This window comes from Eubalaena glacialis, chromosome 16, assembly GCF_028564815.1.
Source record: "Eubalaena glacialis isolate mEubGla1 chromosome 16, mEubGla1.1.hap2.+ XY, whole genome shotgun sequence".
Classification (NCBI taxonomy): domain Eukaryota; kingdom Metazoa; phylum Chordata; class Mammalia; order Artiodactyla; family Balaenidae; genus Eubalaena; species Eubalaena glacialis.
The window spans coordinates 4,912,407-4,927,909 of NC_083731.1; the positions used below are offsets into that span (position 1 = coordinate 4,912,407).

A 15,503-nucleotide genomic window follows, 5' to 3' on the forward strand; every position below is an offset into this window, starting at 1 on the left:
TCTGGGAGAAAAAGAGAAAATTGTTATCCAGCTATCAAGTAAAAATGTCATTCTTTTTTAGGCCATTTTAATAGTCTAGTCTGTTCCTTTTCTAGACTGTAGCTTGAGAGTATTTTCTATTGACTGTAGGATGGGCAGCTGTCAAACAATTTGTTGTACAGTCAGCAGTGATTTCCAAGGGGCAGGAGCAGAGCAGGGGTGGGGTGAGACGTCCTTCACGAGCGTAGTTACCTGGCAAACGTAACTTCCACAGAGAGGAAAGTACAAGCGCTCTAGGAAAGATGGGGGTAAACGTAGTTTAACCAGTCATTTATCATCAGAGACCTTAAACCTATTTTTGTTCCTTCCCAAAATTATTGTTTAGCATCAGATAATCATTTATACTATTCAGTGACACCTAGAAAAGGGATGACTTAGTATGTCTCTCCATAGGAGAAGGCTAAGCCATTATAAAAAAGATTTCTGGTCTTCCTTATACTATGGAGTTCTTATGAAAGAAGACAAGTGTATTCATTTGTCATCATGTGCTTTTGTCTGAAAATCCTTTAGGGCTTTTAAAAATTAATCATCTTGTTTCTTTGGTTTTGTGCCACCACAAAACATCTAACTTTCTCAACCTGCCTCCCTCAAAAATAAAAGGGCGGCATTGGAAAGTATCTCAGAGCTGTTTATTTCTCTCCCTTTCCTGACACAAGAATCCTCCTCACAGGATATTGGCAAGAGTTATCTAGATTCTGCTTGAATTCTAGGTTGTCCACTTACTTCCATTGCTAATTATTATCCGTGTGCAAAGTGTGACCAATAGTTACCTTCTATGCGTGTGCTAAGAATTACATGGGAAAAAATGTATGTAACTTGCTTAGAACAGAGTGTGAAATTGATAAATACTCGCTATTACTCTTGCTGTTATTGTCAGGTGTTTATGATCTCTTAGTGTACATTTAACGGTACACCATCCACTTTTCCAGGCAGAACATAGGCGACAGAATCTTACCAGGCTAGTATTAACCTTAGAAACGGGTAAACAGAAGACATCAGAGCCAAGGGTCTGGGAAATACCTGAGTCACAGCCATCTGTATGGTGGATACTTTGCCATTGTTTTATTTGGGCCTAGTTTCAACTTGTTCCCTTATATTAGAAAATGGCATTTTTTCAGTATCTACTTTCCTAAATACCTATCAAAAACAAAGAGCTAGGTGAAGGCATAGTCCTTTCACATTTTATTAAATTAAGCAAACACTTATCGAATATTGATGTGGATCACGGTATCTAACGGTCCAAGTTGCAGCTCTGATGAGGTTTCCTTCCTCGTGCTCCTCCCCACACCACGACATAAAGTGTCTGATTTAGGTTGGGTGTTTCCCGGCTTTCAGACGATGAGATATTTAATGCATTTGATGTGAGTCATCAATTTAAATGCCCGCCGCTGCTTGTTCTGTGCCCTGGAGTTCAAGCTCTAACCAGCCGCCTCTGCACAGCCCGCGGGGGCATCTTTGTAGGGGACTCAGCGCCATCTAGTGCCCTCGGGGGGAATAGCCGGTGTCTGCAGGGCTCACCTCGCACCCTGCAGTAAATAACCACAGTGGATCCACAGTTATTTCCTTTCTTGTATATCATTGGATTTTAAAAACTTCAGGCCCGGCTTAACTCCACTGTTTTTCACATGAGTTACATCCCCTCAAACACCACATTACCTTTTGCATTCTCTTAAGGGCTCAATCAAAAAATGTTTTGCTCGGTTGCCAAGACATCGCTTGCAGCTGGCCTTGTGTGAATACGCTTTCTCCAAGTGTGAGTTTTCTTATGATCCGCTTGAAACCCTAGCATGCTTCTCCCAGTACAGCATGTCCTTTATTAGTCAGAACTGTTGTCATCCCGCCCTATTTTTGATTCTTCTCTTTTTCAGATTGTCTACAAAGCCTGGCTGTGTTCCCAGTATTTTGAAGTCGCACAGCTGAACTGCAGAGAGACAATTCCTTGCAAGCAATACTGTTTGGAGGTTCAGACGAGGTGTCCGTTCATATTGCCCGACAATGATGAAGTCATCTACGGGGGACTCTCCAGTTTCATCTGTACAGGTACAGTGCAGGGCAGGTGTTGGCACCCAGCCTCTCGTGGTGGGTTTGCTTCTTATGTGGTGTTTGTTTGGTTGGGGGTTTCCTTCCACCGATGTAACCCTGATGATTCGGCTGGGACTATTCCATGCTTTCCTTCACAGAAGCCCTGAAAGGACCCCGAAACTGATTTGGAGATGATGCCACGTGATGTGTCGTCTACCTATGACCACCATCATTAAGTTTGTAAAAGGATAAAATGGGAAAATGTCAGCAATCTTTGGATTTGCTTAAATTTGACCTAGAGTGGTTGGGTTCTACCTGCCTTATCTTTGTATTAACCTAAGAACAGATGACGTGATAAGGCGGTAAAATTCTGTTTCTTCTTCAAATTGGTAACAAGTTTAGGCCCCAAATCTATTTTCGGAGAAGTGTTATGTTACTTTATCTTAAATAAGTATCGAGAGTATAAAGAAATGCCCATTTAAGTTACTCATGTGTGTGTATGTGTATTAGAGTCCGGTTAAATTGTTTACCTCTTTCACCAAATGACTCAGACTGGGCAAAACACCAATAGCAGCATTCAATTTCTGGATATTTATAAGTGTTACACAATTTAGACATAGAATAAGATGCAAAGGATAAGAGTAGATTGCTTTTTAAAAATAAATGCTGAGTAGACAAGTGAGAACAAGCCACTTTGCTGCAGTGATGTGATAATCAGAGTTGTTGCCCCACAGTCTCTCAGTAAAAACATGCTATGTGTCCTTGTAACTGGATGGCGTGAGTTGTAGCATGTTTAGTTTTCAAGTTTTAAGGATAAGACACCATCATATGTACGAAGAAACATGAAAACCCCTCTTCTTATAATAAACTTTGTGAGACCCTTCTAAGCAGAGTGACATATTGAGATGTTCAACATGAGAATTTATCAAATTCTTTCTAGAGCACTTATTTCCATGCCTATCCATAACCTATACTGTTCTAAGTGATGCACTATCAAGAGACTGTCCAGCAAAGCTCTCCCCTAAAAACCTGACTACACGCTGGATGACTTTTATGCTGCCCAAACTTATGGGAAGAATATCTGGATGAAGGTTAAGAGACATGGGCTTTCCTCCTATTTCTATTAATGCATTCTCTCCGAGCCACCATCTTCTCGTTAGTACATTAGTGATAGCAATACCCCTCAGGCATGTCTGCAGTGAGGAATACAGATAGAGAAGCAGCACGAGATACGTCATCCACAGGCAATAGCCATTGTACATAAGGAAGCGATTTGTGGAATGTAAAGTGATTTACCAATTATTTTTGTTATTCCACTGATTTGACGCTGAGATCATTTTTCATATAGTTCCTCTCTACTGGGAAGACAGAGAGAGAGAGAGAAGAGAGAGAAAAAAGGAAGGAAGAGGGAAGGAAGGAAGAAAGGAAGGAAGGAAGGAAGATATTAACACCTTCTTCCTTTGAATCTGAGCCAAAATTCACCAGTCACAGGCTATTCATTTATTTGTCTTCCACACAAAACTTGAATAAATGGTCATCAAGATAAGGTCTTCATCTCTTGACTTAAGGGTCAATGAGGTGTCCGTGATTTTAGGACTTCTGAGAAACTTCTGGAATTTTATGGAAAGGTTGTATTCTTGTTCATTCTCATGCATGTAGCTTTTTTCCTAGAGAAGGTCAGCAGCTTCACTAGATTCTCAGAGCAGAAAAGAACCTCAGATGAAGGGAGAGGGGTCTGTCTTTATCTCCTCCTGCTTCCTGGTCTCTTGTCTGTATGTTTGAATCTGAAATACAGGTTTGAATGTTAATCGCCTTCCCTATACACTTTCAAGGCCATCAGAAAGCTAAACATGGAAATTAATCTCTTTTCGCACATGTGCAGAAAGTCTATCTTATAATTGTCTTTGAGTCTTTCAAAGTCAGATTTTTTCATCTACATCATTAAGGAAAACAAACAGGAAAAGAGAGATTTGTCATTTGTCGGATCCAGGGGAAAATGCCACCAAAATTAGAAGCTTTCTGGGAGAATCTCATCACTGAATATTTGGGAATCTGACTCTTCTTTCCCCACTGTCAGCTGGGCCTATGTTCTTTTTCTTACTTCTCAAAAAGGTGCAGAATAAATTATGAAGGCATTTGGTCCCTGAGTGCTGTGAAAATTTTTGACAAAAAAATGGTACTAATTTTCAGATTGATCCTCTTTTCTAAGCTGTGACCCAGGCTTCCTGGAAGAATTCTTCTGTGTCTTGATCACTAGCAGCCATCCTTTATCCACCTTGGGTGACAGAGGTCCCTTGAGTTTTGCTGCTGGACTTGAACAGGAGAGATTTCTGCAGGTGGGAATCGCTTGCTGCCATGTCACTACTGATGAGGGTCCCAGACACCAGGGCCCCCAGAACATCTCCTTCTGGGAAGAAGTGAGCCCTCGGGGCCACTGGTGAACCCGTGCCCAGGAGCCCAGCGGCCTCACATTTGTAGGGAAACTAGTAAGACTTTTACATATAAAACATTTGTTCCCAAACATTGTCACACAATCTTTGAAGGTTCACCTCTTACAGGTAGACATGAAGATCCAAAGAACTCACCTTTCAGGTAAACTTGGAGTAAATGTTGAGTCATCTCACACACCTTTTACGCATTTTGAATGAAGCGTCTTCTGTGCTCAGAATGGGACTAAGTCTAGTCGAGAGATGGGAGTATTTTTCCTAGTTTCCCCGTTGGCTGCACATGACCTGAGGCCCACTGGGAAGCGGGCTCATAGCCACGTTTCAGCTCACACAGTACAGCACATCTGCTGGACTCCCCCCTCAATGAAATGAGTAAATGACAATCACTAAACCCAATTTCAGTCAAAGGAATTCACCAGGTAGGTTGGTCTTCATTTTGCCTCCAGTAATTCCTCTTTTTTAAAAAATTAATAAATGGTTTTATTGCCATTCTATATGCTGAAAAATATAATCATGTATCATCAAGAGTTGAAGGAATAGACGGAGTTTCCTTCAAATTCCTTTAATAATGGTCTCCCTACTAATGGAAATACATCCAATTCAGAAGCTTCCAGAAGGAAAGAGAGTCCCTCTAAAAATCAATCTCAGAAAAGTACTCAGTGAGCACGTGACTGCAAAAGGCTCGCTGGCAGATGCTGTCCAAGTGAGGGTCAATTTTGTTCAAGGTGCTTCTCCATGGTGACAAACCAGTGGTGTGATTATGGCTTTTTTTCCCTAGCGTCCTCTGCATCATCCAGTCTTTTAGAGACTGGGATTACAGGACTCCAGCTCTTCCTGTCACCTAGGCTTTTATTAGGTATATACTGATGCTTAGAATTCCTGTCATCCATCCAAAAAAGTACATCTCAGTCCTTGGGATCAGGGAACCAGTCAGAGGGTTCAGAACAGACAAACTTCCTTTAAATAATCAGGAGTTATTTAAAATTTTGGTAAGTTATTAGATGCAACCTTATTGCATCATTTCTTTATGAGGCTTATATTACTTACCCATGTCCTACATGGGAGTGTTTTGCATGTCTATATTTTGGTCATCTGCTGCTATGATCCTTAGCAAGCCGGTAGCTTATTTTTAAAAAATGAAATATCTGAGAATGCATGTCCATGGCTGTACAATGTCTTTGACTGAGGCTGTTACTGAAGGTGAAGGACAGATGTTCTAACCACAAAACTAGAGGAGAGAAGAGCCTCCTCCTGTTGTTAAGTTCTGCTTCTGTTTTAGGTGATGAAGGAAAGACACTTTGCCTGAGATCTCTCTTGCTTTTTCTGTTAGAGGATAAAACTGACGCGTCGCTGAAGGGGTGTTTGAGAAATTAATTAGGGAGAAATTCCAAGGTGCTGTCAGGGTGAAGCCCGTCATTGGATGTCAGGCTTTATTGAGTTAAAACTTTTCAAGGTGGGTTCTGTTCTCAAGCTGGGTTCACACAATACTCTGCTATTTTAGAAACTGTTTCTTCGTCTTCAAAGTGAGGGGGTGGAGTCGTTCGTGGGTTCTACGCTGTCAACCCATCATCGTGATAATTACGCGGGTTTCCCCCCTGCACACTCCCTTGCATTCTTCTAGAATCCCCTCGAGAAATCCTTGATTGCTTACCTGGAATGGTGAGCCAACACTAACAACACAGAAGTAGCAGAGCATCTCAGGCTGCGGGTGCTATGGTAACATACATTACGAAAATTGCCACTTGATTGATGGATAAGAGAGACCCTACATGATTTGCTGCTGTATCTTTCATAGGTGAATTATTGAAAGAAAAAAAAAAGCAAAAGTAGATCTGCTGGGGGTTACTGACAATGGAGATAAAACATTTTGAGAATTCTGTGTAAATTCTGCATTTCATTTTTTAGCTGTGACAAGGATGAGGTTATACTTCCGCCTCCTGGGAAAACACGGCGGGCTGTTGCTCGTTAGGGTGACAGGTCTGATAATGAAGTGATGGAGGACGGGCGCCCCCTGGTGGCGCGGCTCTGCGTCTGCAGGGGACCTAAAGCGGTTTATTTCCCGCAGGCAAGGAAAGTCGTTATTAATAATCCTTTGAGAGAAAAAGATGGGGGAAAATACTTGGATATGCATATTGATCGAGTCAGAAAGGAATTTTTTAATGTTGCGTGTCATTCACAGGAGAGAGTTGACAACTGTGAAAAAACATTCCCTAAATTGTATTCTGACACGTCTGGGGGGGTTGATGAAGATTTTTAGAAAGATTACGTAAAAGATTTTCTCACCAAAGTAGTATTTCAGTAGAAAAATCTGCTCCCTATAGATTTTAATTTGGACGTCTATGATATCTTTAATCTCCGTACCTTCTCTAGTGTGTGAATATGTTTGATTATTTTCTAAAACTCAAGGGTCTTTTTTTTCTGAAAAAGGAATAATGAAATACCAGCTAGTTATAGCACCATGTGATGTCATACAAAGTCTTTATATATATATAATATATATATATAAATCTACAAAATATGTAGATACAAAATCTTTATATAGATACAAAATCTTTATATAAATATATATGTATATATATAAATTTAGACCAAAAGAGAAATGTGAAGGAAGATAGTATGATCAGAATAAATAATAAATATGAAAATAAGTTATTTTTAAAAACTTAAGTAGCATGTAGTAACTTCATGTGTTTGGGACATCGTCCTCCATTAAAACACCACACTTTTGGAGGCTTATTAAATTCATATAGTTAGACCTGAGTTCAGGTCCTCGTACTTAAGATCATCTTCTCCGACGTCCACCTCCGTGTGCTTCCCCAACAGTTCAAGTTGGCCTTGAGCGAGAGGACTAATGCAGGGAAAGAGCCCCGGAGTAGAAATGAGGTTGGTGGATTCTGCCCATAGCTATGAATTTTGGAAAGTCGTACCCGCTGGGTTTCCGTTTCCTCATCTCTACAAGTGGCTGATGGGTCTGGGTCTCCAGCACACTCAGCCCTCCTGGGTGTTGAGGGCAGAGTCTGAGTCAGACGGGCGCCCCTTGGTCCAGGCAGAGTCTGAGTCAGATGGGCGCCCCTTGGTCCAGGCAGAATCTGAGTCAGATGGGCGCCCCTTGGTCCAGGCAGAGTCTGAGTCAGATGGACGCCCCTTGGTCCAGAATGAGGGCAAAGCTCCCCGGCTGCAGACAATGCAGAGTCCATCCTTGTCTGTGTTGGTGGAGGCTGACATCTCGCTCCAGGTCCCCCTGCATGACCCTCGCTGGAGAGCCAGGAAGGACTGGTGATAAACTCATCTACCTCCAGGTGTGCTGATAAAACTGACCACACCCTCCCAAGCCTGCACACCTAGACAAACCTTGGAGAAGTTCTAACATAGTCCACATTGTACTCTGCATTTTCTCTCTCTACCTTCCCTGATCTAAGAGGAGAAATGAAAGGGATTAGACCAGGGAGAGTTGAGGAAACCATGCCTGGAGCTTTTGCATGGCGTGGAGTTGAATCAGCCCCGAGGTGTGTCCAGTCTCTATGGCAGGGAGCCCCAAGCTTGCTGCTTCTGGAGCCAGGAAGGGCGGAGCCTGCAGCCACTCCCTGGCCTGTTCCCAGGTAAGTGGGCACCACAGGTGCATTGGGCAGAAAGCTGTCTTCCTTGATGCCACCTGGAGAGGATCCTAGTGACATCATCTCACAATTGCCTGGTAATCTGTAGCAGCAGCGTAACTTGCTGGCCTGGCCGGTATGTCTTGACCTCTGAACTCCCTAGGATGGACGACTATCCTTTACTGAAGCCAGAACTATTGAATGCTGCTCCGACAGGACCAGGGCAGGGCATCCTGGGCAATGAGTTGGTTGGTCTGTGCTCAGATGGAGGTTGAATCAAAACGTTTAGAGAGCTTCCCTAGAGCAAGGAGGAGGGTGAAATACACATCGTTCTACAGAGATTCACATCATCCCCAGAAAGCTTCGTGACTGACAAGACTCAGAGCTGTTTATGACTGACTTGGCAGCAAAGTAGTAAGATAAAGGAAGAATTTCAGTTCTGGAATTCGGTTTAGGAAGGGTAACTCTGCACAAAGAGGGATCTCCTAGAACAGGCGGAACCTTATTCAGCGAAGGCGTTTACTAACTTCATCTGCAGTTAAACATCTCTGCAATCAAGCCTCTCTGTGAAGTGTTTATCCCCACCCTGTAGCTGTTCTGGGTACCGAACTGCTTTGGACATTGCAGTGATCTCACGTGATTATAGATTCAGTCAATTTGAGAACAAGCCTGAATTATAGATGTCATCTAGTCTGATGTTGCTTTTATACAGGATTAAAGAGAGCTGACCCCCTGCAACCTATTATTGCAGAAACCAGGATAGACCCACATTTCCTGGCTATTAGTCCAGTGTCTGTATCACTGCTGGAGCGGGAAGTGGCCATTCGGTCCGTCCTGAAATTAACCTGTAAGCAAATGTCTCTTTTCTGCTGTCCAGCTGGAGAAGGTCCCCCTGTAGGGAAAGAGAAGGTGGGGACACAGCTTGTGGTGTGTGCAATGCCGTTTCCAGTAGTTCAACACACACGTCCTGATTTCAAAACATCACATATTATGTTAAAAATAAATATCACACATATTTTCTACCTGGGCCATTCTTTCTGCTTAAAGAAAGGAGAAATGTCTGGCACAGTTCTCTGGAAGATTTTGTGCTTAGATGGCTGGCTTTTTCAGTCAGATGAGTGAGCAAGTTTTTTAGACTGCACACATGCAAACCTACAAATATATTACTATGAAGGGTAAAGACAAGGACCCGAGGTCTCTAAAATGTCTGCCTAAATAATTGTGAATCTAAATGACCTTCTGCTCTGTGTTCAGTAGGTTTGAGTCCCACAAGGAAATAATGCATTCGATACATTTTAAAAATGGAAAGTGAACCAATTTGTCTCAATTTTGAAATCTTGTCTTTTTGGTGGTTCGGCTTGACTTTATACCAGATGAGATGATTATTGTTAGTCATAATTTCTAATGTATCAGATCATTATAATGTTTACTCTTTGGGTTCAATGTGAAGTTGTCTTCAAATTAGTAAGATGTAGGAGGTCAGTTTTTATATCCGTGATGCAGTCATTGTTCAAAATAATTTTTTAAATTTTCTCTGGAAATAATTTTCATATCCTGAAGCATTCTCTTCCTGCTTTGGGAGATTTATCTGAACATGTATGTTGTTTATGGCTGTATGCCCGGTGCCCAGAAAGGTGTTTGACACAGTTTGTGCTCAATAAACAAATTTCGAATGAATTAATTAATGGGGAACGATCTGTGGTGGGCCCTGTTATGAGGAAGAAGGGGCCATCCAAGGTGGGGAGAAGCCCAAGGAAGCCAGGGGGTGAAGGTTGTACCCTGCAGGGCCACCAGCTGCCTCCTGCCTGCCTCTGTCTGCCGGCGATATTCTGACGATTCCAGAAAGGGGGCTGACAGGTAGATGCACTTTAACAACATGTCCCCCTGTTGGAGGCAGAGAGAATATCAGTATTTCCTTTGAAAGCCATTTTGTCCCTCACGTTCCATCCTCCTGTCACGGGCAAGATAAAGACTCAGGTGGAATGCTGTTCAGACCTCATCATGCACGTTGCTTACTCACCTGGGATGCTAGGACTTTAAGCCTGATGAACGATGTGACACCTCACTTATGGAATTTACATTTTAAGTGGGCCCCCCAAACTGAGCGTCAAGGTTAAATTGCCCCCTGCCCCCCAATTCAAGTCCTAACCCGCAGTATCTCAGAATGTGACCTTATATGAAAATAGGGTCTTTATGGAGGTAATCAGGTTAAAGTGAGGTCATCAGGATGGGCCCTAATCCAGTGCTGCCCGGTGGGTGTGTTGATCTGCTAGGGCTGCCATGTAACAAGATGCCACAGACAGGGTGGTTTAAACAACAGAAATGTATTATCCCACAGTCCTGGAGGCCAGAAGTCCAAGGTCAAGGTGTTGGCAGGTTTCGTTTCTCCAAAGGCCTCTCTCCTTGGGCCACCTTCTTACTGTGTCTTCACAAGGTCTTCCCTTTGTGTGTGCACCCAGGGGTCTTCCTGGGTGTCCAAATTTCCTCTTTTCATAAGGAATCTCATTGAATTAGGGCTCACTCTAAAGACCTCATTTTAACTCTGTCATCTCTTTAAAGGTCCCGTCTCCAAATACAGTCACATTGAGGTGCAGGAAGTTAGGGCTCTAACATCTCAATTCATCTCACAGAAGTGTACTTATAACAAGGGGACATTTGTACCCACAAACATACCCACAGGGAACACAATGGGGAGAAACACAGGGAGAATTCCATCACCTACACCCCTGCCAACGCTCTGACCTCAGGCTGTCGTCCTCCAAAACTGTGAGACCATAAAGTACTGTTTTTAAGCTGCCCAGTCTGTGGGACTTTGTTAGGGTGGCTCTGAGCTCTGCCTGGCAATTTTGGAATAGAACAGATACATTCAGTATTGTTTGTTCAAGAAGAGAATGATGTGTAACCCTTCTATGAAGGCAGATTTTGTGTACTTCAAAAGTTCTAGAGGATTAGAGGAAAGGAAGCAATAAAAAGGAATTATAAAGGCACAGAGAGAACTCAGCCAAGAGGAGTTAGAGGATAATAATTATGCAGAGAGAGTAATGATGAAGAAGAAAGAGTATTAACCAGTACGGATCAGTTTTAATTGTAAAATAAAATGATTTTCATGAATTTCACAAATCTCCTTTTGAAGGAATTTAGAACCACATTCACTTTGCAAAGCTGTTGTGTGTACTGTGTCCACCCTTTCATGGCTTCATTATTAGAAGATTTGAAACCTGAATCTGCAAACTTTTCATGTCACAAAATTGCAGTTAGTGAATTTTTCTTTTGGAAAATCTAATCACTCTGTACTTTGTGCTCAACATTGCTGTAAACCTAAAACTGCTCTAAAAAATAAATCCTAATGAAAAGCGGGGGGCGGAGGAGAACCTAGCTAAATAAACTTTCCATCTCGAGATAAATTGTCTTCCATTTGGAGATGTGTTTGTTCTCATCTTTTCCAGCCTACTCTTGTGGTGTCAGAAGGAAATGCAGACTCATAATTTTGTATAACAGTTTTATGAGATTTGTGGACAGCTTTCAAATTCCAAATCTTAATCCTTACAAGAAGACTGGTTTATATCCCTGTTCGCTTCTATTATTCTTTCCACAAAGAGATAAAATTTAAATGCATGGAGCATCAGGAGAAGCATGAAGTGTATTAAAAATCACGAGCTCCATCAACTAGCACAAAAGAAGCAAACGTGAACGTATAATTAGGGAAACGCCATATGTAAAGTCACGGAGGTTTAGAGCTGAAAGGACGTGAGCTGTTGTCCAGCTCTTGAGGCTGGGTTTCCCGTTGGCTCCGTGCACGGTTGGCTCTGGACCGTAAAGAGGATTGAGGTCGGGGCCGTTAGTGGATTCAGTGATCACCTAGAAAAGTCTGCACAAGTGAGGAAGCAGGCACGGGCTTTCCTCAGTCATATTCGTCCCACATGATAGCTCAGTGGTTAAATCCAGCAGAAAAGAAAACTGAAGAATAGAGAAGCCAAGTCTCTTCCCCGAGTTCACACTGAAGCCATCGGTAGAAGCCAAGGCATCTGGCTCCCTGACTTGGCACGGTTCACTGCTCTTCTGTTTTCTCCCTTTTCACCAGAATTTATTTTGCAACTGGAGTAGCCAACCTTCTCTCCGTCGTGATCTTCTCATTACAAGCTTGACTCCAGAGGGTCATAAGCTCTTCCTACTTTTATTGTAAAACGCTTGCTATGCTAGAGAGAAATGTCTGTGGAGAAATGTGGTAGATGTATAGGAAATTATATTCTCTCCTCCACATTTTACTTCCTAAGAAGTGTGTCCTGTTCTGCCCTAAGTATTTTCTCTTGCATTTTCACTCATTCAACATAAATTTGCACAAGACTCATTGCATCAGTTTTCTGTTGCTGCCTTAACAAATTGCCACAAACTTAGTGGCTCAAAACAGCACAGGTATGTTATCTCACAGTTCTGTAGGTCAGAAGTTGGATCTCACCGGGCTGAAATCAAAGTTTCTCCTGGAACCTCTAGGAGAAGACCTGGTTCCTGATTATTCAGACTGTTGGCAGAATTCAGCTCCTTGCTATTGTAGGACCAAGGTCCCTGTTCCCTTGCTGGCCGTCCACCAAGGAGAGTGCCCGGCCTCTTGAAGCCACCCACATTTCTTGGCTTGTGGTCCTGCTTCTCCAAGTTCAAAGTCAGCAGTGGAGAAGCAAGTTATTCACACGTCACATCTCTCTTACCCGCTGGACTCAACCTCTCTCGCTTTTTAAGATCTCATGTGATTAGATTAGTCTCACTTGGTAAACTTCCTATTTTGTCAACTGATTAGCAACCTTAATTCCATCTGCATCCTCAATTCCTTTTTGCCACGTTACAAGATATTCATAGGTTCTGGGGATTAGGATGTAACATCTTCTGGGGGGGGGCATCATTTTGCCCTCCTGCATCTATCATGTACCAGCTATTGGGCTAGATGCTGGTGATAGAAAGAGGATTAATAGATGTGGTTCATAACCTGAGAAACGCAAGTTTATCTGCGGAAGTAAACAAATTGAATAAATACTAGACTGGAGGTGTTGCCTGTAATGTATTAACAAAATATCAAAGAGGAAGGGAACCATTCACTTATCTCCATAACTTCTCTGAGATGTAAGTATAGAGAGTGTAATTATCACAGATTTACAGATGTGCAAAGAGAATACAGAGAAACTATGTTTTCCCAGGTTTAAGCAGATGATTTCCCAAACAAGGGTAAGATCCATGATGAAGATTTCATCCCTAGCTTCCAGGCTACCTTATTGTGTATGTATGTCACTGCCACTGTTATAACCACTCCCAGCATTATTACTGTCTACTAATTGTGAGCACTTAGTCAGCACAAGACATTCAGCCAAGCACCGAAGATCCACCGTCTCATTAAAGCTTCACAGTGTCTCCATGAGAAGAGTATGTGTGTCGGTAAGGCATCCTGCAAGTGCAGAAACCCCACTGGAACTGACTGAAGCAAAGAGGGAATTCATGGTCCAGAAATAAACAACAGGGAATATGTTGTTGATTAGATAGATAGATAGATAGATAGGTGGTAAAAATATGCTGACATAAAGAGATATACTGAAGCATAGAGATACAGGAGAGATTCCATATAGAGAATAACTCTCTCGAGCTCTATCAAAGCTCCAAGTCGAGCTTTGGCTCCCCGACCCCACCTCTGAGCTCTGTTTTTCTCTTTGTTAGTTGATTTCACCAGCAGCTACAGATTTATAACCTCTCAGTTTGGGAACCGCAGCAGGAAGAGATCACCTCATTCCCATAATTTTTGCTGAAGTCCAGCCTTGGAGTCCAGTAGTGTGGCTTAAGTCACGTGTCCACACGAGCAATCCCTGCAGCCAGGGAGATGGAACATCCAGGTCAATAAGGCAAGTCCCAGGCCTCCTGCATGTAGGAGGGGCTGGCCCAGCCTCACCTGCACCACATCCGTGGAGTGCAGGAAACCTTTTCCCCAAAATAAAATCTGGGTGCTGTTCCCAGAGGGGTCACGGATGTTCCCTGAACTAAACAACAGCTGCCCACCGCATAGATGCCCCCTCACCAAAGAGACCAAGGAAGCCTGCGTGCCTTTCCCAGCCAGCCTCCGCTGGTTAAGTGCCCAGGGAGAGCCGGGAGAGCCTCATCAGAAACGCTGGGCTTACTGTTCCTGTAGCGCCAATAGATTAGAGAAAAGATGGCGTCTCTTTGAAAATCTAAGCATTTTCATCAAATATCTTAAAAACTCACAACAACCTTTCTGTAAAGTAATATCTGTTATTATATTTATACTAGAAAATGCATGCTTAATTATTTTAAAACATTCAGTAAATGTCAGGACTTCCCTGGTGGTCCAGTGGTAAAGAATCCGCCTGCCAGTACAGGGGACGTGGGTTGGATCCCTGGTCGAGGAACTAAGATCCCACATGCCTTGGGACAACTAAGGCCGCGCACCACAACTACTGAGCCCACGTGCCCTGGAGCCCACGCGCCACAGCTAGCGAGAAGCCCGCGCGCCACAGCAAAGAGCCCGTGCCACAACCAAAGATCCCGCATGCCTCAACTAAGACCCAAAAAGAAAAAAAAAAAAACATTTAGTAAGTGTCCATCAGCAAAAAGAAGATGATAAGAAAATCCATCATCTACCACCAATAGGAAGACAACATTTTATACCATGAATAGTGGGTTGAATGATTAAATATGCTTCTATAGCATAATTTTTTTTTTTTATAAAGAGTAGGCATCTGGTTATTCCATCCATTCTGCCCATCTTTTTTTTTTTTTTTTAATTTTTATTTATTTATTTATTTTTGGCTGTGTTGGGTCTTCGTTTCTGTGCGAGGGCTTTCTCCAGTTGCGGCGAGTGGGGGGCCACTCTTCATCGCGGTGCGCGGGCCTCTCACTGTCGCGGCCTCTCCCGTGGCAGAGCACAGGCTCCAGATGCGCAGGCTCAGTAGTTGTGGCTCACGGGCTTAGTTGCTCCGCAGCATGTGGGATCTTCCCATACCAGAGCTCGAACCCGTGTCCCCTGCATTGGCAGGAAGATTCTTAACCACTGCGCCACCAGGGAAGCCCCTATAGCATAATTTAATGTTTGCATGATAATACAGTATATGATTATGATGTAAATTACTTGAGTGTTTTACTAATTACTGGACTTTTTTTCATGTTCATTTTTTTGCTATGTAAAAAAAAAATGCTACTAAGAACATATATGCATACTTATTTCCATACATTTCTTTTTTTTAAATTTTATTGAAGTAGAGTCGATTTATAATGTTGTGTTTAATTTCTGCTGTACAGCAAAGTGACTCAGTTATACATATATATTTTTTTCATTTTCTTTTCCATTATGGTTTATCACAGGATGTTGGATATAGTTCCCTGTACGATGTGTAGGACCTTGTTGTTTATC

The 15,503-nt window shown here is 42.6% G+C and overlaps 1 protein-coding gene across 1 annotated transcript in view; it reads left to right on the forward strand.

Moving 5' to 3' along the window:
• The window catches only part of NALF1 (NALCN channel auxiliary factor 1), a 590,082-nt gene that overhangs the window by 557,274 nt on the left and 17,305 nt on the right, over positions 1-15,503 (forward strand). The window contains exon 2 of the mRNA XM_061171155.1: positions 1,908-2,079. Within this exon, the coding sequence (XP_061027138.1) occupies positions 1,908-2,079 (172 nt within the window). The remainder of the gene's footprint in view (positions 1-1,907; positions 2,080-15,503) is intronic.